The 25679-nt window shown below is 41.5% G+C and overlaps 1 protein-coding gene across 1 annotated transcript; it reads left to right on the top strand.

The window, feature by feature from the left end:
• LOC146549710 (CMP-N-acetylneuraminate-beta-galactosamide-alpha-2,3-sialyltransferase 1-like) lies at nt 1-25679 on the top strand. The gene is made up of 8 exons (XM_085262657.1): nt 1-68; nt 3814-3877; nt 4256-4524; nt 6351-6550; nt 6975-7139; nt 7486-7531; nt 7977-8096; nt 23729-25679. Exons 3-8 carry the CDS (start codon nt 4273-4275, stop codon nt 23894-23896), a joined length of 951 nt encoding a protein of 316 aa, XP_085118783.1. The 5' UTR covers nt 1-68; nt 3814-3877; nt 4256-4272; the 3' UTR covers nt 23897-25679.

Genomic DNA, 25679 nt, shown 5'->3' with positions numbered 1-25679 from the left:
GCTTTGTGTCTTTTTTGGCCGTAAAGAATACAAAGAACTGGGATTTAATACGCCTCTGCACAAAAAAAGTAAGGAAAGCTCAATTCTCACTGTTTAACTGCTCTGGCTCCTGTTTCAGGCGTTCTGTCCCGGACAGGACTCTCACTGTGAACTTTGATTATGTTATTGTAAACAAACTGATTGTAAACTCGATCGCTTCTGTGCATTGTGTCTGCTTTTGGGTCAATTTCTGTGCCATCTGTGACAAAGTTATCATCTTCCAGATTATAATAAATAGGTAGATAAGTACCTTAAAAATGTAATCCATAGTGTAATTGGAGTTGTATATACATTGCTACACAACTAATAAATGGCTTAATATCAGTATTATTCATTTTTAATTCAAAAATTCAGTATCTAGGAAGTATTAAAATGTATGCTAGTATCCTTTTTTGGAAGTGTTTCTTTTACTCCAATATTGTGACGGATTTGAACATTTGTCAATGTCGTAAATAGCATACAAATCATCATCAGTTTTAATAATAGAGTACTGTTACTTATTTAGAGACCTCTTTATAGTGATGATATGTTTATATCACAGTCACTGTTGACTTCTTTGTCTACTAAACCACCGAATCACTCACAAACCATGAAATATGCATATTGTATTCGTTAGTCAGTAGTTAACAGCTGTTATTATTGCAAGCAGCTGACAAACCTTTTAACATGTCAGCAGTCATACTGGTCACAAAATAAAGTAAAAGTTTAGAACTTTAGAACTTTAGAAAGCAAATTTAACGCATTATTACCAGTCCTTTCGTCTGTACTACTGACACTTAATGTGTTGACAACCTTAGGTTGTGTCCACGCCTTCTCTGTCAACATTATTTTCACTATCAACAAACCTGATGCTTCAGGGCAAAACAGTGACAAGTCACAGTGTAAAAACAGTGACTTGTCTAAGAAGTTTACATCCAATGGTTTCCACATAGTGGAAATGGCAGAGATAAACCCCTAAAATTCCCTACACCTTCCTTTCACCTAAATTTAAAAATGAAAATCTAAATTTTGCAAGAGAGAAAAATATTGCCATTAGTCCCATTTAAGAATAAACTTAAATGGGATAGGCAAGCAAGCATTTCTAAGTGATGTTATTTGTAATGTTTCAGTTGAGAGAAAAAAAATATATTAAGCATCATGTGTCTTTTGCAAGCCAGCTGCACTCACATGATCCTCTACTGATCCAAATCAGCTAACATATTATAAGCAAAGATAATAATCTGTATCTTAATTCAAAAATATCATATAACACTACTGTTTTGTAAATATTAAATAAATTGCTTTCCAGTGTTTAAGTCAAATTAGTTAGTATGACAAATAGTTCTTTTAAAATTTACTTGAAAAAAACCCCCAAACAACTATTTTATTTTTTAATAATTTTATTAAATCTATTTTTCTGGATGATAGAAGCCACTTATGAAGCATATCAATGAAAAAAAAAGATTAGGTTTTGGAAGAAGTATTTTGCAAACTAAAACACAAAATGTGACACACTCTGGGCAGAGAGACATCCATAAAGAATGGCTTAAGAATGGACTAGTAAAAGCGCTATATAAATACAGGCCATTTACCATTTACCATTTACCATTTAATGCTGTATGAGGACAAAAACACACAATTGGTTGAAATAAATACCCAAAGTTTCACCTGAAGACATCAATGTGAAAACAAAAAAAACATCACAGTAAGAACAGTGGCAGAGGTCAGAAATAATTGCATCAAAGGGGCCCAATGTACCGTGTTTTTCGGACCATAAGGCGCACCGGATTATAAGGCACATTAAGCGAAACAAAACAGTCAGATAAGTCAGATTGTATTCAACTCATTCTTCTTCCTTTCTCCACTTCCATACCATTGATTCATTAATGTTGATTTTTCATTAATACTTAGGCAAGACCTCTTTATAGATATAAAGGGGAAATATGGTACCATATTTTCCGCACAATAAATATGATGAGTTCTGAAAAAATGAAAACGTACAGCTCTGCCATCACTTCCAACATAAATTAAGACAGAAAACTAAATAGTGACGTTTGTAGGGTTACTGAAGTTGGGCTAGTTGGTATATAATGATGTGCTGCGTGATCGCTAGCGACACAGCTATGTTAGCATAACATAAACACAGTGAAGCTGGAGGATGAACGCTAACTTTTTAGCAACTGAGATAATCCATCCACAATACAAGGTTCGTCATTAATATACTGCAACAACATGGTAATAGAGCAGCTGCGAGAGAATTCAACATTAATCAATCAATGGTACAGAAGTGGAGGAAGCTAGAAGAATGAGTTGAGTAAAATTTGGCTTATCTGGCCGTTTTGTTTAGCTTAATTCGCCTTATTATCCGGTGCACCTTATATATGAAAACAGACCCGGTCATCAAGCCCACTCAAGAATGGTGCTAATTATTTTAGGGATTGTAACATTTAGTCCTATCAAGTAATCATAATAATAATAACAATAACAATTGCAACAACAATAAGAACTCTTATTATTATTATTATTATTATTATTATTATTATTATTATTGAAACACTTTTTCACATTATACACTGGATATTACACAACGATAAAGGTTCTCCATTTATTTTTTATTACAGTTAGCATGTCCTTTGCATGGTAATACTAGCAGCAAAGGACACAAAAAATGACATCAGACAATGACATGTGAAGGGGTCCTGCCCAAATATCAATGACACTATCCTCTTGAGGCTGTTTTGGCAGCATTATTTAGACAACTTATGTTGGGTTTTCTATTACTTTGTTACTTGTTCATTTGTGTTCTTAGTAGCCTCAATGAATGGTGAGTGTTAGTATTTGTAGCTACCATGTTGCATAGTGTTTTAGAGTTAGAGGATTTAAAGATAGGCGATTGTGGGCGAGACACTTCACCTGTTGCCTTCTGGTGGTGGTCAGAGGGCCCGGTGGCGCCAGTGTCTGGCAGCCTCGCCTCTGTCAGTGCGCCCCAGGGTGGCTGTGGCTACAATGTAGCTTGCCATCACCAGTGCGTGAATGTTTGTGTAAATGGGTGAATGGGTGGATGACTGGTTGTGTAAAGCGCTTTGGGGTCCTTAGGGACTAGTAAAAGCGCTATACAAATACAGGCCATTTACCATTTAAGATTCTTAAGTTTTCAGCTAATAATAAAGAACCTCTAGTAAGAGTTATGCGTTAAATGTTATGGTGTAAAACATGGACTCAAATATCAGCTGTATTGTGCTGATAAGAGGCTAATAGAATATATATTTAAAGGTATTTATGTATATGTGTTTGCATGTGTGTCGGTTTGTGGGTTGTCATAATAAAATAAAATTTATTGTCACAACTTCTCTGTGTGGCAATGCACAAGTCAGATCCTCTATAGTTATTTGCACATAGTCAACAACCACTCCCTCCCTCCCTCTCCCACTGAATAGTTGCTCATTACTTGATAGCTACATGGATAGCTTAATAGATATATCCTACAAGTTCTTCTTGACTCATATTCCTGGTTTGCAGATGCATTACATTTACACTCTGTCTTATCTCACACTAATCTGTAGCGAACCTCTGAAGTGTGTTTGCATTTATTTAGTATGCATTTCCCAGATTTCTTTTTTCCCTATTTTTTCAAACAGTTTAGCAATTTATCTTGTTCTGCCTCAAATAGAGTGGCCTCATATTGTGTAGTCAAATTCTTCAGAAGCAAATGGGATAATTTTAATGAGTGCCATTTTGAGTTGTTTTGCTTTTTAATCATTGTGTTGTTTTTGTTGCTATGTTACTTCGTTTTAGGTTAATCAGCACCAGAACCACAAGGAAAGTTTAACTGAACAGGAGTTTTTCAACAGCAACAGAGGTAAGCAGAGAAAACAATGAGATAAACAGTTCATGCAAATGCAGAATCTGACCAAGATCTAGAAATATTTTGTACTGTGTTTTCCATTCTGTTGGGTGTCATACTGTTTTATTCAACTTCAAACAACAGATCTTGTTACTTACATGAACTAATAATGTGGGAGGTGATTTATGCTGGTAAATGCTATCTGTTCAAATGCCATGAATATAAGAGGACACTAACCAACTTTTTATGCTTATCCGATTTTGTGCATTCCAGTGCAATGCTCTTAATATGCTGCAAACTATAAATATTTATAAGTAAAGAGTTATTGTTTCTATTACTGTATTCTAAAGGCTTAGTCCTATTTTTCACATTCACACATGTATTTGTTCTCAGATTGGAACTCTGCCAAGATGTATTTCAAATGGGGAAGATCCAGAGTTAGCATTTTCCCGCTACTGAGTATCACAGCAATTGTTTTGGTCTCCAATCTTTTATGGAGTTTTTCTGGATATACCTTCTGTCATCGCGAGCCGAGTCTTTGTGGCTGTCAGAAATGTCTAAGAGACAGTGATCCTTGGTTTAATGACATCATTAGTGAAGCTCCTGTACCCTTTCTGTCACAGAAACATATACCTTCAGAGGAAGATTTCCTCTGGTGGAAGGTAAATAATAAAAAAAAATCAACATATCACTTTTTTGGCTTCTGTGGTGATGTTAAAGGTATTATTATTATTAAAGAGCAGTATCAAGTATGTCATGACATTTAACAACATATTGCTGCTGTTAAATGACACGGTCTACCTCCATCCAAAAAACAAGCACAAATATTCCTCTATTGTGTAAGTAAACAAACTACACAAGTTTAGAGCACCTTGTACTATCCATCGTTTATTCTTTTAAATATACTGCACTCTTCACCCTACTGTATTTCTACCTGAAGAATGGTAAAATCCTTACCATTTACTGGCAATGACAAGTTCTGGAAAACTTTTTTAGTTCCTTTAGTGAAAGTCGCAATATCACAATATGAAAGCGCCTCCCTACGCATAAAACTGGATCATTGGCATTTTTTTTAAAGGGCCAGATTTACTAAATGGGGCAAAATAGCATGAGAGCGAATTCCCACTTATTAGTAAGACAATCAGTAAGGCAATTGTTTTGGTCTGCAACCTTTTATGGAGTTTTTCTGGATATAACTTCTGTCAAAAGAAATGGCTTAATATGGCAATGAGTATTTTTTTTGTTTCTCTCAAGAAAGGGGTAGCGTTCAGGCCCAGGGGTTGAGGTTCTCACTAATGATAACTTAGAGCTCTGAGGTAAAACTGTGACTCTATCTGAATTGAAAGACAAAAAAAATATTCGAATCTACAGTATATGTTTGTGTAAGTACTGTTCATAATCTATCATTGCATAAATGTGCACAACTCATATGCTTGAAGAAACTTACAGATTAATGCTGATGTTGTATCTTGCAGATCAGTCTTAAACTTTTCAGAACAATTCTAAATAGGTCTGTGCGATATGACCAAAATCTCATATCCCGATATAAGAATTCTATCATCCTGATAACGATATAAATCACAAAAATGTGACATTTTCTGTTAATTCTGTGAATATCGGGCAGCTCGACTTGCGGGAAGTGTTTCCAGCTGCGCGTCATGTAGCTGGAGTCGAGTGTTTTAACCGATGCACGAAACGATACATTTTTAGACATAAGTTGTAACGGCTGCCGTTTTCTTTGTGAGTATTTATTACACGGCATGCTGCGGAGAAAAGCCGGTTCTAACGTTTGAGTCTAAGGTTTATTTTTTAGCACCTGGCGGCTCTTTTTTACTATTCATGCGTAAATAATCTACTTTTTCGCGTGGTTCAGTTTATTTTGAAAAGTCTCAACAGGATCATGAGCTTTATTGTGAAAGGTTTATGTGGAACATAAACAAACGGACACGCGATGGTGTTACCGTCGTTGTTGCTAACCACAACGCATAAAAACAGGCGCTTGTCCGCCCGAAGTGTGGTTATATTAAATATAAGAGAAAGAGAGAACTTTAAGAAATTAATATAGCCACTGCAGTGACCATCAAAACAATGAAAAAATATTGCTGTAAAAAGTTCATTATGCAACACCACGAAACAAACTATAGCATAAAATGAAACGATAGACGTTTTTATATCGTCATCGAATATATATCGTTATATCGAACAGCCCTAATTCTAAATATCAAATTAAAGTACTGAATTAAACTTCAGGCCTAATAAGATTTTTGCCTAAATCAGTATACATTTTTTACTCTTGAGCTTCAGTGATCTTTCACAGTTGTTGTAAATGGCGCATCATAATATTGATGCTGATATGGAAAAATGTTTGAAAGGGTCTTTCCCAGACTTACTGGTGACTCATGAACTTGTAATCATTGGGAAATTCTATAATATTTTTGTTCTGTGGGGAAGTTTGATTTTTTTTCAATAACTTTCTCCTCTTTGTCAGAACTTACAGGGGGCAAGACTTCAGAACTTGACTTTGTACAATAAAACTCTAGAGAGGCTATTTCAGACAATAACACCAATTGCAGATATTGGAGAACCTCGTCCTGATCACTGCAGGAGTTGTGCCGTGGTGGGGAATTCTGGAAATTTGAGAGGATCGCATTATGGACCTCTTATTGATTCCCATGATATCGTAATAAGGTAATAATCATTTAACACAAACACAAAATCTAATGTAAACAATGTTCTTGCGAGACAAAAAGTATAATATAATATAATATAGTATAATATAATATAAGTCTATGTATAAGATAAGATAAGATAGAACTTTATTAATCCCTCGGGTGGGTTCCTCTGGGAAATTCGACTTCCAAAAAGCACAGCAACGACCGAAGTTACAGTTACAGAATTGTTATATATATATATATACACACACACACACACACACACACACACACACACACACACACACACACACACACACATATATAAATACAGAGACAAATATAAATAAAATATACAAAGGGGATAAATAGAATAAATAGGAATAAAAAATAAAAAATTATATTTATGTATCTAAAATGCAAAAATGTGTGCTAAATATGTATCCTTCTGTATTATTTAGAATCAATCGGGGGCGTACCAAAGGCTATGAAAGAGATGTTGGAACCAAAACAACTCATGTCATGTATCCAGAGAGTTCTACTAGACTGGACAATACCACTCATCTCTTGTTTTTTCCTTTCAAAACACGTGACTTTTTGTGGCTCATGAAGGACATAAATCGAGGGTAGGCTAAAAGGGCTACTGTCTTAAAACCTATGTTGCCAGAAATTGTATAACTGTTTTGCTCTGAATAGCAGATTTTAACTGCTTTGCAACATAGTTTCAGCTAATTGTAAGGAAAAATGCAGTATAGTTTTTTGTTTTTGTTTTGTTGTTAGAACAACCAAATTAAACAAAACAGTTTTTGAGACAACCCATCAGAGGTCAGCCTTTCTTTTTTTAAACAGCAAAAAGTGCATAAAGTTATATGAATTGTTATATGAACAACTTAATCTTTTGTTGTGATGTGCTAGTCTTAGGTAATTATTAGCATTTATTTATGTAATCAGTTCATTTCATCTTTTTAACAGGGAAAATGGTGCTCCAAACTTAAAGAAGATAGCTAACAAAGATTTGGTGAGTATTTTAGGTTTACATGAACAAAACTGACATATAAGCTACCATTAATTCAGGCAGGAAACAAAGTCAGCTGATTTTACACACTGAACTGGATAATCTCATATACAGTAGGTTTTACTATTAACCTGATTTAGCATATCCACCATTGCTACAGATGTGCAAGCCATTTCACAAGTCACCTGCACCTCAGCTTTTTCTTTGTTGCAGTATTTACTGTTTACTCTGCTCTGTATTGGGTATTGTTATGGTTTTCCCAATCTCTCATACTTGGCATTTATGTGCCTGGAAGGTCATGCGGGTCAATAGTCAAAGCCATACCACCAAAAACAAATACTGGCTTCTTTTAGCTACAGTCGTGCTAATTTAAAGTATTTTGTGAATTCATTGCAGAAAGTAATAGTTCATAGAACTCAGATTTAAGGCTATGTCTGATTCATAATAGATCTGGATCCTCCATCCGGCTTTCATGAAATATGTTCATCAAGAATGGCTGGGAAAGAAGGGTGCTTATCCATCCACTGGCTTTCTTGCAGTGGTTCTCAGCCTAGTGATGTGTGATGAGGTATGTTCACTTTAAACAATTTGTACATTATGCATCTGACTGACAGTGGTGGTAGTTAAACACTGAGAAACACTGATTTACCAGCAAAGCTGAGAAAAGTCTGCCTTAGATGACTACATGCCTAAAACAGAAATGTATCTATGGTTATTTCAAGAAGAGTCAAGAAGAGTGGACATCTGATGGTTGACACATTTACCTGCAAACCAAAGGCAGCAACTACTCTAGCTAAAGACACATGGGTTGTGTTTAAAGGTGGTACCATGAAGGATATCAAGTGTTAAAAGTATTGCCAAATCGAACATGTAGAGCCTACCCGCTTGTGTCAACAGAACAGCTGAAAGTAGTTTTACATAACTCTTGGATAGCAATGTGTAAAAATGCCATACCTGATGTAAGAGCCAATTAAAGGTTAATTTTATTAGTACTGGTAAAATGATTAGAGGAGAAATATACATGTTTGATGTTAAGAATATAATTTCTAGTTAAGGCTTTCACAATAAAACAGGAAACATGAATCACAACTCAGAGACACGGACTCAACACAGAGAGACAGAAAATGACACATGGAACTGAACTATACATGAAGCCACAATTCCTAAAACATGGATAACAGAAACATGAAACTGTAATAATAATAATCACAACCACAACAAGAGAACAAGAAAACAATCCATGATGCAAAATTAAACCAAAACATAATAAACTCAAAATACCGGGTCCAACGGACCCAAAACCATGACAGATACAGTCAATGTGGAGTTTTTGGCATGTTATGAAGCTGGTTTACACTATGTCTATTAAAAATTCTAAGCAGAAGACAAATAGTGCATGCAACCTGAGCCAATAAACCCCTGCAACTTATAAGATGGCAGATGAAAGAGAGGTGGGAAGAACATGTAAGTTAACAGAGAAGGCTTTGGAAGAAAAATTACAAAGATGTATTGCTTTAAGAAGACGAACATTAGGAACAATCACAGGCAAAATAAAGGAGATAAAGATAATGATGAGTGATGCTCAGAACCTTCAAAATTTGAAAGAAAGGGTGGAAAGTGACTTTGCATAGGCTCTGAATGAGTTTCAAAGTCACAATAACCAGGTTATGAGCCTTTTGTCTGAAGAAGAAAAAATATTTGACCAGGACAATTGGTTTGAGCCCAAAATGGCATCAATAAGAGAGTTTATGAAAACAACAAAGAAATGGATAGCAGAGGATCATAAGCATATGATTCCAAATGAAGCTGAGCAGCAGGAGCACATTACAGTTGGCTTGGAGGAAGCTATTAACCCAGATGACAGTGCATCACAGGTTGGAGCTAGAAAGGATGCAGTTCATAGCTCGCGTGGGTCTCAAGTCAGCCGAGCATCTACAACAGGGGTGCCCAATCCCAGTCCTCGAGAGCTACCGTCCTGCAGCTTTTAGACGCATCCTTCTTCTGACACACCTGAATCAACTGAATGCCTTGTTATCAGGCCTTTGCCAAACTTGATGGCATGCTGAAGAGGTAATCACACCATTTGATTCAGCTGTGTTGGAGTAGGGATGCATCTAAAAGCTGCAGGATAGTAGATCTCGAGGACTGGGATTGGGCACCCCTGATCTACAACATCTAGAGTTTCCTCCACTCGTGCTAAACAGGAGGCAGAACACGCAGCCTTGCTGGAAAGAGCCGCAGCATTGAAGAAAAAGAAGAAAAAGCAAGAACCTGAGTTAGAGTTGGCCAGGATTAGGCAACATCTTCAGTTTGAAACAGCAAGAGTCAAAGCGGAAAAAGAAGAGTTAGAGTTGGAGACTGCATTAGCAGAAATTCAAGCAAAATTAAAGGTGCTCAAAGAATGTGAAAGATCTGAAGATGGTCTGAGCAGTTATGTGTCAATACAAAGATCCCAAGGTCGAGGAGTTAAAAAGGAAAGAGTTGGCATAATGCTCCCACAACAAGCTGATGTGAGTAGTCACGCTAATTCACAAGTGCAAAACTCACAGGTACCACATCCAGTCCCCACTCATGGGCTTAATGGTCACGTTAACAGAAGTGATGATGTATTGTCAGTCATGCAGAAACAGAATGTAATCACTGAGTTACTTGTGAAACAGCAGCAGCTGGCTCAGTTGCCATCAAAGGACATTCCGGTTTTTAAAGGTGATGCACTACAGTATAAGGCCTTCATAAGAGCCTTCGAACAAGCAGTAGAGCAAAAGACTGATAACGATCAAGATAAGCTGTATTTTTTGGAACAGTTCACTGCTGGCGAACCACAGGAGCTAATTCGCAGTTGTGTACAAAGGTTACCGTGAGGCCAGACGGTTGCTACAGTGTATACCGTACACTCTCTGATGGTGTGCAGCATTCCCACGTCTAACAGGCAAAGGAAGCTTTGGAGCACACATGTAATTTCACGCTGTTGGAAGATAAACAAATAGAGAATGGTAAATTTACATGAACCTCACTCTAAATGGGTTTATATAAATATCATATGTAATATGGCAATGACAAACCTTAGCAGACTCTGTGGGTCCAGCTTGCGCAGTGAAGCACGAGCGATTTGCTCCTGTACTGGGCATTCCATTGTCCTCCTCTACCCACGCAGTGCCTTCTTTTGCCGTCTGGCTCAGACAGGGCTTCCCAGTACCAGGGAGGCATCTTCCGAGGAGGCATGTTGGGTTCTTCCGTCTCCTTTTCAGATTCTTCTGAGGAGGTATCAGTGGCCTGCTGGACAAATGAAACCTCTCCTCCATCAGAATCTGCTTCGTTCATTTCCTGAAGCAAGGCCCAAGGATGTTGCGCCGATAGGTTATTCCTGCATGGCAGTGATACGGAGGCCATCCTGATGTGCGTTCTCAGAAATGCGAAGAAGAAATGATTCTCCCTCCTGGTCGGTCTGCTTTTATGTACAGTACTGTGCTGTAGTCAAGCAATGCCACTCCTACACATACACAAATCTCTCCTGGTTGGGGGAGGGTGTTTTGCACAACAAAAGCAGGAGAACAATGGAGCTACTACATTTATTTCATGCATACATACATATACATGCATTTCACCCCCATGTCATACTGTGTATGGTTGTGTGTGTGTGACAAATAAAAAATTTGAATTTTTACTAACCCTGCGCAAATTTGCGTATATTCCCTGAACCTAACACCTCCTAGTACCCTGCTGAGAGGCCTTCAGCTCCATTGTAGGGTTGTAACCCAGATTTTTCTCTTACCTTGGATCTGAGCTACTCTGAGTGAACAAATGCAAATCTTCCAGGCCTCAAAGATAATGGGTGGTTTGCACAACAAAAACAGGAGGAGAATCGAGCTGATGACCTGTGAAAATTTCAGCAGGGGTGATTAACACCTCGGGACATCCACCAGAAAATAAAAAAGTCAGTAATTCTAGGAGGTCTTACCGGTAGGTTCAGGGGATTTACGCAAATTTGCGCAGGGCTAATAGATCTAGTAGTAGGGACTTGTACCAGGAAAAAAAAGAGGCTCAGTAATTCTAGGTTAATTTTATTGGTACTGGTAAAATGATTAGATGAGAAATATACATTATACGTTTGATATTAAGAATATAATTTCTAGTTAATTTCAAAATACTGTTTTGTTAAAGGTATAGAATATAAAAGTGCGACATTCTAATGCACTTTTTAGTATTTTGGGCTTCCGGCACACTGTAATTACGTAGTTGGGGAGTCGGATAAGCTGGAAGCAACACAGTTTTTTGACAGAGTCTTGCCATGTAAATTAAAAGTTTCAATAAACATCTTTTTTGCAAGAAAAGTACCTGGACTTGCTCGCGTTTCAAATGCATGTTGCCAGACTGACTCCTAAAGGTGGTACAGAAGAGTGAAATAGAGATGGAGTGCCGCCACTACACTTGGTATTGATTCAATGCTAAATACAGGGCCAGTGTTGGAGTCAACCAGATTCAACAATTAGTTTTAACTTGGCAAGAACAGTGTAACATGATTTTTGAGCTGAATGTGTTTGTTTGCCTGAAAAACAATTTTTGTGTCAGGTTTTGTTTAAATGGGCGATCTTGTGTCCTTGGGGAAGACACTTCACCCGTTGCCTACTGGTGGGGGTCAGAGTCCACCAGTGTCCGGCAGCCTCGCCTCTGTAAGTGCGCCCCAGGGTGGCTGTAGCTACAATGTAGCTTGCCATCACCAGTGTGTGAATGTGTGCGTGAATGGGTGGATGACTGAATATGTAAAGCGCTTTGGGACCCTTAGTGACTTTAAGGGAAATTAAGTTGACATTTAAAAATCAAGGGTTACCACATTCAGAAATTTCCTTAGTTTATGTTTGATGTATATATTTTTTCAGTTCTACTAAAATATTTTATTTAAAATCTAACAGTTGGCTGAATATATTTAAATGTCTGAATATAATCTGTAGGCACTAGGTCTGCTAAAGTAACAAGTATGATGATCACTTAAACATTGAAAATTAACATTAACTCAATCTAAACATTAAAACATTATTTTCATACCAAAATAAACAGGCTGTTTGGGAAGTATCACAGCCCTTCATTTGTTATTGTTCCAAACTCATTTTTCAGAATTTCACACACAATATGCACAATATAATGACAAAGTGAAAAAATTTTCTTGAAATTCTGGAAGATGTATTAAAAAAAATCATTAAGTCATGATACCAGCTAAAATCTATCATTAACTGTAAATCCTGCCACTTAGTGCAAATTAAAATCAGCTGGTTCAGTTCCAACTCGTAAACTATAAAAAAGGTGTCCCATTACCAACGTGTCACACAATCAATCAATCAATCAATCTTTATTTATAAAGCACTTTTCATACAAAAAATGTAGCACAAAGTGCTTTACATAGTTAAAAGCAGCCCACCCCACCCTCCAACTCACTCTCCACACTCTCATTAACATAAATGATGTGAATACACAAATATCAAAGGAGCTTGCAAAGAAAAGCGTCTGGACTTCTTTAAGTTACTTGAAGACGTTTCACCTCTCATCCGTGAAGCTTCTTCAGTTCTAAGGTCAAATGGTGGAGAGTCCCAAAACGTGCGGCTATCCTAAATGGGCGTTCTTAAAGTCAGCAAAGAGGCACAGAAAAGAAGACCAGACACCAGCGAGGGAGGATAAGAAGGACAGACGCAACAGCATTGTCATCCCCTATGTAGCCGGTGTATCAGAAAAATTCAGGAGAGTTTTCTCCAAGCATGACATCCCGGTGCATTTCAGACCCAGCAACACGCTCAGACAAAAAACTGGTTCACCCGAAAGACAAAACGCCAAAACACAGACTTAACAATGTGGTGTATGCTGTACAGTGCAGCGAGGAATGCCCAGACCTCTACATTGGAGAGACCAAACAGCCACTTCACAAGCGCATGGCACAACACAGAAGAGCCACCTCCACAGGACAAGACTCAGCAGTCCATCTGCATCTTAAGGATAAAGGACACTCTTTCGAGGATGCCAATGTTCACATTTTGGACAGAGAGGACAGATGGTTTGAAAGAGGAGTGAAAGAAGCCATCTATGTCCACTGTGAGCGACCATCTTTGAACAGAGGCGGGGGTTTACGACACCAACTCTCTGCCATCTATAATCCAGTTTTGAGATCCCTTCCCAGACGCCTTAACGCCCACTCACATCCTGGGCCATCTGACCTCAGGAATTCGCATGATAAGGTGGGGCCAGGTTTCACAATGAACACACCCGAAACTCTGGCTGATTGGGACCCACACCCAGTTTCACACCTTGGCTCAGGCGATTAGAGGATCATCAGGGGGTCCTTTTGTCCCTCTGTGGGGGGTTACTCCCACTAGGTTTATATCTGGGACTCTCTACCATTTGACCTTAGAACTGAAGAAGCTTCTCGGATGAGAGGTGAAACATCTTCAAGTAACTCAAAGAAGTCCAGACGCTTTTCTTTGCAAACTCCTTTGACTACGATGACCTGGATGACTGAGAACCTTCACAGACAATACACACATATCCCCCCCCCCCCCCCCCCCACACACACACAACACACAACACACACACACACACGCGCACACTTAAAGAGTAAAAATTGGGCAGGGTTCACATGAGCCAAGTGAGGAAACACTATAACAGGGAGCTGTCTGCACCGGGAGCCGGTCACAGACCACAGCCTCCAGGCTGGGCACACAGCAGAAGGGAGGCAAAGGAGCCCCCCAGCCAGGCTGAGAGGACCCCCAGAGACCCAGCAGCCACGGTCGATCACAGCCCCAGTACAGAGAGACCCCTCCGAGGAAACACTGGAGATAAACAGGGCGTTGTTGGAATGCTACTACGCAAGTAACCCCGGCGGAAGGGGCTACATGAATAGGATGAGGGACCTATGGATTCTTCGATACCCAACATCCACAATGACGGCGAAACAACTAGTAGCTCAGTGTTCCAACATTCGAAAGAAGGGACTGCTCTCACCCCTAGAGATTGACGAGGTACAACACAAATGGAGGCAAGGAGGAGTCAGGACGCCAGGTCAGGGGGGAAATATCATCACCCCCACCCGAGATTGGGTACATAGCCCCAAGTGCGATAGGAGAAGGATCGTTGAGTGCGAGAGGAGCTGACCTGAAAAATAGGATCATGGCCAAGCTTGAAACCTGGATCCCCCGTAGCCGGTTACCAAGATTACGTGAAGTACCCTCAGAAGGTCTGCTAGATGATGTTAATGCAGCACTACGGACAATACCTACAACCACGATTACCGACTCTAACAAGCTGATCTACAATACGGCAGCAGTGATCAGTGAGATGCTTGGCTACAAGTTGAACAGCCACAAGGGGCAGTACCCTCCATGGAGAAGGAGGCTAGAGGGCAAGATCAAAGTAGCACGGAGGGAGGTTAGCCAACTAACGGAGTTGCAGAAAGGTGCGACAAAGAAGGTGCATAAGAAATACAGCAAGCTGTCCATACCTGAGGCCTTGGAAACTGCCAAGCAAAGACTCACAGCCTTGGCCAGTCGCTTGAGGAGGTACACCAGAGAGATAGAAGGCAGGAGAATAAACCAGCTGTTCTCAACAGAACCAGCAAAGGTGTACTCTCAGTGGCAAGGGAACAATAAGAGAACAGCACCACCAAGGCTGGAGACGGAGCAATACTGGAAGAGCATATGGGAGAAGGACGCAACCCATAACGGCAATGCTCAGTGGCTAGTGGATCTGAGGGCAGACCACAGCGACCTCCCTGAACAGGGTCCAGTAACCATCACAGTGGCAGATATCCAAGAAAGGGTCTCCAGTATGAAGAGTTGGACAGCACCAGGGCCCGACATGGTTCACACCTACTGGCTAAAGAAGCTGACTGCACTCCACGAGCGACTGGCAGCACAAATGAATCAGCTGCTTGTTAACGAGAGACACCCGGAATGGCTAACCGAAGGTCGGACGGTCCTGATCCCCAAGGACCCCAAGAAAGGACCGGTCCCCTCCAACTACCGACCAATAACCTGCCTCAGTACTACATGGAAGCTCCTGTCATGCATCATATCGGCTAAGATCAACAGGCACATGGGTCAATACATGAGTGAGACACAGAAAGGAATTGGCAAGAATACCAGAGGCGCAAAACACCAGCTACTGGTAGACAGAACAGTCAGCCGAGACTGCAAGACCAGACTGACCAACCTGTGCACTGCCTGGATTGATTACAAGAAGGCCTATGACTCAATGCCCCACAGCTGGATACTGGAATGCCTAGAATTGTACAAGATCAATGGGACCCTAAGAGCCTTCATCAGGAACTCAATGGGGATGTGGTGTACAACACTAGAGGCCAACTCCAAGCCCATAGCACAAGTCACCATCAAGTGCGGGATCTACCAAGGAGATGCTCTGTCCCCACTGCTGTTCTGCATAGGCCTGAACCCCCTCAGTGAGATCATTAACAAGACTGGCTACGGATACCGACTACGGAACGGAGCAGTTGTCAGCCACCTCCTGTACATGGATGACATCAAGCTGTATGCCAAGAGTGAACGAGACATCGATTCACTGATCCACACTACCAGGCTATACAGCAATGACATTGGAATGTCGTTCGGACTGGAGAAGTGTAGCCGGATGGTAACAAAGAGAGGGAAGGTAGTCAGAACTGAGGGGATTGAACTACCAGAAGGCAACATTGCAGACATAGAGGACAGTTACAAGTAGCTGGGGATCCCGCAGGCGAATGGGAACAATGAAGAGGCCGCTAGAAAAGTTGCAACCACCAAGTACCTGCAGAGGGTCAGGCAAGTCCTGAGGAGTCAGCTGAATGGTAAGAACAAGATCCGGGCCATCAACACGTACGCCCTGCCCGTGATCAGGTACCCTGCTGGGGTAATAGGCTGGCCAAAGGAGGAGATAGAAGCCACTGACATAAAGACAAGAAAGCTCCTTACCATGCATGGAGGGTTTCACCCTAAGTCCAGCACCCTGAGGCTGTACGCTAAGCGGAAGGAAGGGGGCCGGGGACTGGTGAGTGTCAGCACCACAGTCCAGGATGAGACAACGAACATCCAAGAATACATTGGGAAGATGTGCTCAGTGAATACCTCAGGCAGCAGAAACCCAAGAAAGAGGAGGGAGACGAGGAACCATCATGGAAGGACAGGCCCCTGCACGGTATGTACCACCGGCAGGTAGAGGGGGTTGCTGATATCCAGAAATCCTACCAGTGGCTGGACAAAGCTGGACTGAAAGACAGCACAGAGGCACTGATCATGGCAGCACAAGAACAAGCTCTGAGTACAAGATCCATAGAGGCTGGGGTCTATCACACCAGGCAAGACCCCAGGTGCAGGCTGTGTAAAGATGCCCCAGAGACAATCCAGCACATAACAGCAGGGTGCAAGATGCTAGCAGGCAAGGCATACATGGAACGCCATAACCAAGTGGCCGGCATAGTGTACAGGAACATCTGTGCCGAGTATAACCTGGAAGTCCCGAGGTCAAAATGGGAGATGCCCCCAAGGGTGGTGGAGAATGAGCGAGCTAAGATCCTGTGGGACTTCCAGATACAGACGGACAAAATGGTGGTGGCTAACCAACCGGACATAGTGGTGGTAGACAAACAGAAGAAGACGGCCTTAGTGATCGATGTAGCAGTTCCGAATGACAGCAATATCAGGAAGAAGGAACACGAGAAGCTGGAGAAATACCAAGGGCTCAGAGAAGAGCTCGAGAGGATGTGGAGGGTGAAGGTAACGGTGGTCCCCGTGGTAATCGGAGCACTAGGTGCGGTGACTCCCAAGCTAGGCGAGTGGCTCCAGCAGATCCCGGGAATAACATCGGAGATCTCTGTCCAGAAGAGCGCAGTCCTGGGAACAGCTAAGATACTGCGCAGAACCCTCAAGCTCCCAGGCCTCTGGTAGAGGACCCGAGCTTGAAGGATAAACCGCCCGCAGGGGCGTGCTGGGTGTTATATAAATAAATGTACCACTTGCCAATATGACAACAGCCCCACCAAGGCTGAAGATTTAACAAAAGTGGAAGTGCATATGAGAGAAGGATGCAACCTATAACAACAATGTTCAGTGGCTAGTGGAGCTAAGATCCCAGCAACAGAAATTGTGAAAACTGTACTGAGTGTATTCAATAGAGATGTAGTGAACAACAATACAGGCAAACTTCAAGCCAGTTGCACAAGTTTTATCAAATGTGCCATTTTGCTCTGTCCCCACTGCTGTTCTGCATAAGCTCGAATCCCCTTAGCCAGTTTATTAACAAGCCTGGCTATGGAAACCAACTACAGAATAGTGCAACTGTTATTCAACAACTCAATCTGGATGACATCAAGCTGTATGTAGCCTTTGCCAAAACAAATTGTTTATTTTGATTACTGAAAAAGCGATCTCAGGTCATTATGTTCTTAAATTTTCAAAAGCATATTAATAGTGTCATGAATCGCTGTGTGGCAGGCAAGCAGGAGTGGTGGACCCAAAATGCAGAACTCAGACACGGAAGTGAAACTTAAAGCGCAGCTTTATTGCTGGGAAAAACCTTGTACAAACTAAACTCACCAAAAGAAAACCAAAAGTCAGAACAGAGGAACCAAGGACTGAAACACTGGAAAGAAACACTAAACTGGAGCAGAAGACCAAACACTAGGAACATAGAAGCAGAACACACAGCTAGTTGAGGGTACGACGCGACACTAACACAGAGAAACACAGGGCTTAAATACACAGATGGCAGTAATCAAGGGATGTGAGACAGGAGGGGAACACACCTGGGAGAAATCACAGCTGACGAGGCAGGGGAAACGTAAACTGAGCACACTCACATATGACACAGACCTTCACAATAAAACAGGAAACTCAGACACATGGAACCAGACAAGACATTGAACTAAACAGACAGATTCACAAACAGATGGGGTGACACCATAGACAGACAGAGACACAGACTCAAAGGCAGACCAAAAATAACACAGAACTCAAAAAATAATAATCATCATCATAAACTAGAAAATGATAACCAAAAGCGCTGGGTCACTGACCCAGGACCATGACAAATAGTTAAAATGTAGAGAGAAACTATTTAAAAATTATATCATTTAACTTTTAAGTGGAAAAGTTTGGAATGCACGTGTTTAACGTATGTGATGTGTATTGTTTAGGCTCACTGCCTTCTTATTTACATTTTGAAGTGTCCTTTATTATATTGTTTAATTTTATAGGCATGTAATAAAGCTCGTGTGCCCCCAGCCAATCCATAAGAGTTTTAGGTAAAGGGGTGGGATTTGGCGTGGGCTGTGGGGTCTACTGTGTGTGAGAGAGGGAGGAGAGATAAGCTACTGCTATCGAGTGGACATTTGAGTCTGTAAACTAGCAACATGCTGTTACTTTCATGGTTGAAAGTACCTCATATGTGGAGCTGTTGTAACCTACCAAGAGGAGGAGGAGACAGACGTTTTACCAGTGTGATGGAAGCAAAGCTCGTATGGTCTCTTCTGCTGATTTGAGTTTTGAATTTAGTGTGACTGTGGGTTTTGTGTGTCGTGGCTGAACCCTGCTGGTAGCCTTGATGCCCTTTTTCCCATCTGTCCCTTTGAATTGTCTGAAGCTCTGAATATCGATGTTGGCATGCGCCTTTTATTTTATTGGTTGTTTACAAGTGAAGTGGCCACAGTGCACCCCAGCCATGATTTAGGCCTGCAACAAGGGTTTTATTTTTAAGAACGTCTGGGACTGAGTGTGCGTGGGCTACCCGCGCATTTGCGTACATAAGATTTTCTGGAGGAGGACAGACATTTGTTTAGAATTCTTAAAGATGTCGAAGAAGCAAGCTCCTTTAAGCAATTACTTTGGTGTTCCTCCACTTCCAAAGAAATGTCAGAAGGAGTCTGAACCCGCAAAAGAAGCGCGTATTCTCGGAAAAGTGGTTGCAGGAGGTGAGCTGGCTTCAAACAAATGATGAACGCACAGAGAAGTGGGGCAGAATATGCCGTGAAAATCCCACTCTAGCGGACAAAAACAGTGCGTTTTATATGTACGTAAACGCACGTTGCAACTTCTTATCTGGTGCACGTCTTTTATTTTGACAGCGCATGCGCACCTGCGGACCACTTATGTGCACCCCTGATCATAGTGAATGAAATGTAGTGAACACCACTTTATCAGTTCTACATATTAATTTACCACTAAACTCAAATGTTTTTACTTTATTTCATTTTTTTCTTTCTACTGGGAATCACTCACTAAAGTGAAGTGCATTTCAATTGATATGCTTGTCTTGTTGCTTGTTGATTTATATTTTGGGTTATAAGCATGAACAAGACAATATCAAAAGCAAATTACACCTTTGAGACCCAGGCCCCACTCACAGCTACATGAGACAGGTGTTACATGTATGCCAGGAGTGACATCAATTCTCTTGGATGTACAACAATGACATTGGAATGTCATTCAGACGGAAGAACTGTTGTCAGATGGTAATAAAGAGAGGGAAACTACTCAGAACCAAGGGAATAGCACTACCAGAACCTTGTAGACACTGAGGATAGCCACAAGTACCAGGGACTTCAACAGGCAAATAGGAACCATGAAGAGGCCACTGGAAAAGCTGCAACTCAGCCACCTGAGACATTGTCCTAAGAAGGGAAGGTGACCAAGGTCTATTGAGTGTCACAACCACTGACTAGGATGAAACAAAAGATTCATGAGTACATCAGCAAGATAGACACAACATATTGGTTAGTTATACCAAGTGATAGCAACCTCAGGAAAAAGGAACACGAGAAGCTTGAGATATACCTAGGGCTGAGAAAGGACCTTGAGAAGATCTGGTGGGTGAAGGCAACACAACAGTGATTCAGTGGTAATTGGAACATTGACCCCCAAAGTGGGCAAGTGGCCTCAGTGTCATGAACTCGCTGTGTGCAGGCAGGAATAGGACCCAAAAGCAGACTCCCAGAAGCAGGAAGTGAACTCAAAAAACATGGATTTATTGCTGGAAAAAGGAAAAATCATACAGAACTAAACTGGGGAATTCTAATAATCATTCACACAGGGAAACACAGGGAGAGTCACAAAGCTATGAGGACACGGAACTGAGGGAGATGCGGACATAAATACACAGACGGATCATGAGGGAAGTGAGAACACATGGAAAGCACAGCTGGCATGAATAACCATAAAGAGACAGGGGAAGAGCAAACACAAAATAACGCACACTGACGGGAGACTATCAAAGTATGGAGGAGAGGCAACCGAGAGGGAGCGAGGGAGAGAGAGAACAAAAATGATGGACTAGGGAAATATGAAGGAATAAAACACATGGAGGGGAAACAAGACACAAGGCTCACATTGTATAAACACAGACATTCAGGTGAGACAGAGGACAAAGACACAAGGGGAGATCTAATAAACCATACTGAACAGAATAAGCTAGGAACCATAGAATACAAGTGAACTCAAAAATAATACAGAATCAATCAAAAACCCTGGATTAACGGAGATGTTCGCGCGGCACTGGCGGCACGGAGCACCGCCTTTGCCTCCGCGAACACATCGGACTACAAACACGCACATTACCAACTCCGGAAGACGATCAAAGCAGCCAAACGTGAGTACAGGGACAGGGTGGAGCAACAGTTTGACAACCCTCGGAGTATGTGGCAGGGACTAAACACGATCACAGACTTTAGAGGGAAAACCAGCACACCGCAGACCACGGCCTCTCTGTGTGAGGATCTAAACGTATTCTACGCTAGATTCGACACAGCGAACACCATGAGACCGGACAGTGTGCGCACTGCGGATGACGTCAGTGCGCACACTGTGTCTGAGGAGGATGTGCGGAGGTGCTTCAGGAAGGTGAACGCACGCAAAGCTACTGGTCCGGACGGGATTCCCGGCCTTGTCCTCAAGTCATGCGCGGCTCAGCTGGCTGGAGTGTTCACGCACATCTTCAACCTTTCCCTCTCTCTGTCTGTAGTCCCAGCCTGCTTCAAAATGGCCACCATCGTCCCTGTACCCAAATCCTCCACCATCTCCTCATTGAACGACTGGCGACCTGTAGCCCTGACCCCCATCGTAAGCAAATGCTTCGAGAAGCTGGTCAGGGACTTCATCTGCTCTGCACTACCCGACTCACTGGACCCTCTACAGTTCGCATACCGCCACAACAGGTCCACTGATGATGCCATAGCCCTGACACTACACACTGCCCTGTCACACCTGGAGAAGAGAGACACGTATGTGAGAATGCTGTTTGTAGATTACAGCTCAGCATTCAATACCATCGTTCCCTCGAAGCTGGATAGGAAACTGCAGGATCTAGGACTGAGCAGCTCCCTCTGCAGCTGGATCCTTAGCTTCCTGTCTGACAGACGCCAGGTGGTCAGACTGGGCAGCATCACCTCATCCCCCGTCACACTGAACACTGGTGCTCCACAGGGGTGTGTACTGAGCCCTCTCCTGTACTCACTCTACACCTACGACTGCACAGCCACTAACAACTCCAACATCATTGTGAAGTTTGCGGACGACACTACAGTGGTTGGTCTTATCACCAAGAGTGATGAGACAGCTTACAGGGAGGAGGTCAGCGCCCTGACCCACTGATGTCAAGACAACCATCTCACCCTCAACGTCGCAAAGACAAAGGAGTTGATAGTGGACTTCCGGAGGTGCAGAGAAGTACACACCCCCATCACCATCAGCGGCGCTGCTGTGGAGAGAGTGAGCAGCTTCCGGTTCCTTGGCGTACACCTGGCTGAGGATCTTACGTGGTCAGTACACACAAACAAAACAGTGAAGAAGGCGCAGCAGCGCCTCTTCTTTCTCAGGAGACTGAAAAGATTCGGCATGAGCCTCCGCATCCTCAGGACCTTCTATCACTGTGCCATTGAGAGCATCCTCACTGGATGCATCACCACCTGGTATGGCAACAGCACCGCCTACAACTGCAAAGCTCTCCAGCGAGTAGTGCGGTGCTCTGAACGGATAATTGGAGGTGAGCTTCCCTCCCTCCAAGACATCTACAGGAAGCGGTGCCTGAGGAAAGCGGGGAGGATCATCAAGGACTCCAGTCACCCCAGCCATAAACTGTTCAGACTACTTCCATCAGGAAGGAGGTTCTGCAGCATCCAGTCCCGTACCAGCAGACTGAGAGACAGCTTTTTCCATCAGGCCATCAGACTGCTGAACACTTCATAGACACCTCAGCTTCACTACTGGAACTTTAACATTATGCACTCCATACTGTACAGTAATGCCACTGTTCTGCACATGTCTCACTCTGTATATTTTATTTTATTTATTTTATATATTCTATTCATTGTTTACTCTATTTAATTTGTAAAATATGTGTACACACACACACACACACACACACACACACACACACACACACACGTAGAAAAATATTTAGTATACACATCCAGAAATGCATATACTATTATATATTGTACATATATTTATTAGTTTCAGATGTAGCCATTCTTGTATTTTGCTTGTTTACATTATTGTATTTTGCACAACTCTGTTGCTTGTGAAGCTCGCACACAAGAATTTCACTCACATGTGCTGTACCAATGTACCTGCACATGTGATGTGACAATAAAAGTGATTTGATTTGATTTGAATGACCAAAAATGCACAACACCCCCCCCCCCCCCCCCCCACCAAAAAAACAAAAAAATCAAACAAACAAAAAACTGGGTCAAAAGGACCCAGAAACATGACACTTAGGGGATCCCAGGACTGAGAAGTGATTATCAATGATTATCAGTCATGTTCCAGTCTGGAATCTGGCTGTACCACTCAAGGACATTTACAAAGTGGTCAAGAAGTCACTTTTTTGTTATCTTGGTTGCATGCTTAGGGTTGTTGTACTGCTAGAAGAACCTTCACTCCAGTGAGTGCTCTCATTAACGCTAAAACTGTCAGTGAAGATACTACCCATCCCTATTCCTTTTGCAGAATCCCTGTCATCACAGCATTTATGCATAAAGTGCTCTATGGGCTGATTTTCATTAACTCCTCAGTCAGCTTTGTGGTATTCTCCATGTCCTCAATAGGACATGGAGATAATGATGTCTTTTAAGAATGCTATTAGTTAATATATAAAAGAATGAATGAATAAACAAATAAATAGAATGCTCCTAGTGGAAACAATACATTAAATCTTTACTTCAATTTTTTTCCCCAGGTCACTATCTTTGGGTTTGGAGCAGACAGCGGGGGAAGCTGGAGCCATTACTTTGAAATCTTCAAAAACAAAAAATTTAAAACAGGAGCCCATCCAGGAGCAGACGAATATAAAATGATAGAGAAATTACACAAAAAGAAGACAATTGTTTTTTTTAAAGGATGGTAATTTCTTTTTCATGTTTTCATTTCTGTCTTTATCAGTTGCAAATCATCTAACCATAGACCTGTGTTATAAAAATGAATAAGTGATGGTAATTGCCCCCCCCCCCCCCCCCCCCCTTCAAAATAAACACCACTATACACTAACTTTATCTATATTTGACTTTATCACTAGTAACCTTATATACATAGCTGGACTGGCCATTGGGCATACCGGGCATTTGCCCGGTGGGCCGATGGTAATTTTTTGTTTTAAATGGGCCGATGTTTTGTTGTTGTTGTTGTCTTTTTTTCGTAACCGTGTAAACAGTGAAAGGTGGCGGATTGGACAGATGCTGGCAGACATGTAAAATTAACTCAATTGTTTGGTAGTGGCTATGGTGGAGCTTTCACAGATTCAGTAAAATTAGCAAGTACTGGAGGCCAGCAGGTGGATGGGGGAAAGGGGAGGCAGAGGTGGAGAGACCCATGGCAGCCGCCGGTCTGACTGTCAGGTGAAATGAGCTTCAGGTAAGAAGTTATGACCTGCAGTCTATCTGGGTCAGATATAAACCAAGTTTAGTTGTAGTTTGTTTTCGTTGTGCTAACTTTTTACAGTCAGTTACAATAACTCGTACTGTGTACTAGCTAGCATGACAGAGTTTTTATACAGCTGGGTGGGTGCTATATGTTACTGGTGAACTTTATTTTATTCATATGGTTAATTAGTAGAGTTGTCTACCATCCTGTAAAAAACGGAATCCTCTGGTATTCAGAGTTAATATTACGCGTTTTGTATTGAGCTGAAAATAAATGCGATTTGTCCCGTACTTCAGCTACAATAAAGAAAAAGACAAAAAGCTGGAGTTATTCTGTGTCTTTACCCTGTCAGCTGCCTCTTCTTCTCTCATTCTCCCCCCTCCCTCTCCTGCTGCTACTTCAATCATGAAACTGATCAATGATCAGCTGATCAGCGTTTCTGCCTCAAGTCCCGTCTCTCTTGCTTGTTTATCTCCCGCTTTGCGCCAGAAAGAGGAAACTAGCGGAGGTCGCGTTAAACAGCAGAAGCGCCTTTAAACTTGATAAGCTGTTGTTAGAATTTATTTAATATTACTTTCTAGTATCAGCTGATGTTTGTTGGAGCCATAAAAGCTGCTGGTCATGATATCGGTTTGGTTATCTGGTGAGAGGGAAACATGAAGATAAAACCAGGAGATGTCCTTACTGAATCATCAGAGCTGAACAGGTGATGGAGAAACTGGTTTACCTTTTGGCTGACATGAATGAGTTGAAGGAAAGCCATGAACTGCTTCTGAGAGACAACTTACACCAGGATCCTTTTCTATGTAGCTGACAGCTGTTAACTGTGCAGGGGCGGGTCTACCAAAGTTTTGCCATGGGGCCAGGTAGAGCATTAACAGGGAAAGGGGGGCACAAAGAAATACTTTTCTCTCTTATTCTCATTTAAAATTTCTAGCTTTTAACTAATAATTATCCGAATCTTACAACCAAAGTTTTCATCTGATATCAAATTTATAGAAATCCATTATTGTACATAGTAAGTTTTTTTTCAGGGTCCCAACATAATTTCTTCAGAAGAAAGTACTGTACATGATGCTAGTATCTTCCTACATTTTCTAGATACTGTACTAGTACTTTGTGTAAAATCCTATCAAAAAGTCAGTTAAGTTTTAATCTTTCTCACCTGTCTTTCTGTCGCCTTTCACTTTTAAAAGGTTGCTATGTTAGAAAAAATATTTTGCCCTGCCATGCTGTTTATTGATGTGGTAAATAAATAGTTTATGAAAATA

The sequence above is a fragment of the Mchenga conophoros genome, linkage group LG22 (genome assembly GCF_057382185.1).
Source record: "Mchenga conophoros isolate Kocher_MC1m ecotype Shallow Benthic linkage group LG22, M_conophoros_male_GT1.1, whole genome shotgun sequence".
Taxonomy (NCBI): Eukaryota; Metazoa; Chordata; class Actinopteri; order Cichliformes; family Cichlidae; genus Mchenga; species Mchenga conophoros.
The sequence above is the reverse complement of the archived record's forward strand: the minus strand, read 5'-3'. Positions and strand labels throughout refer to the sequence as shown.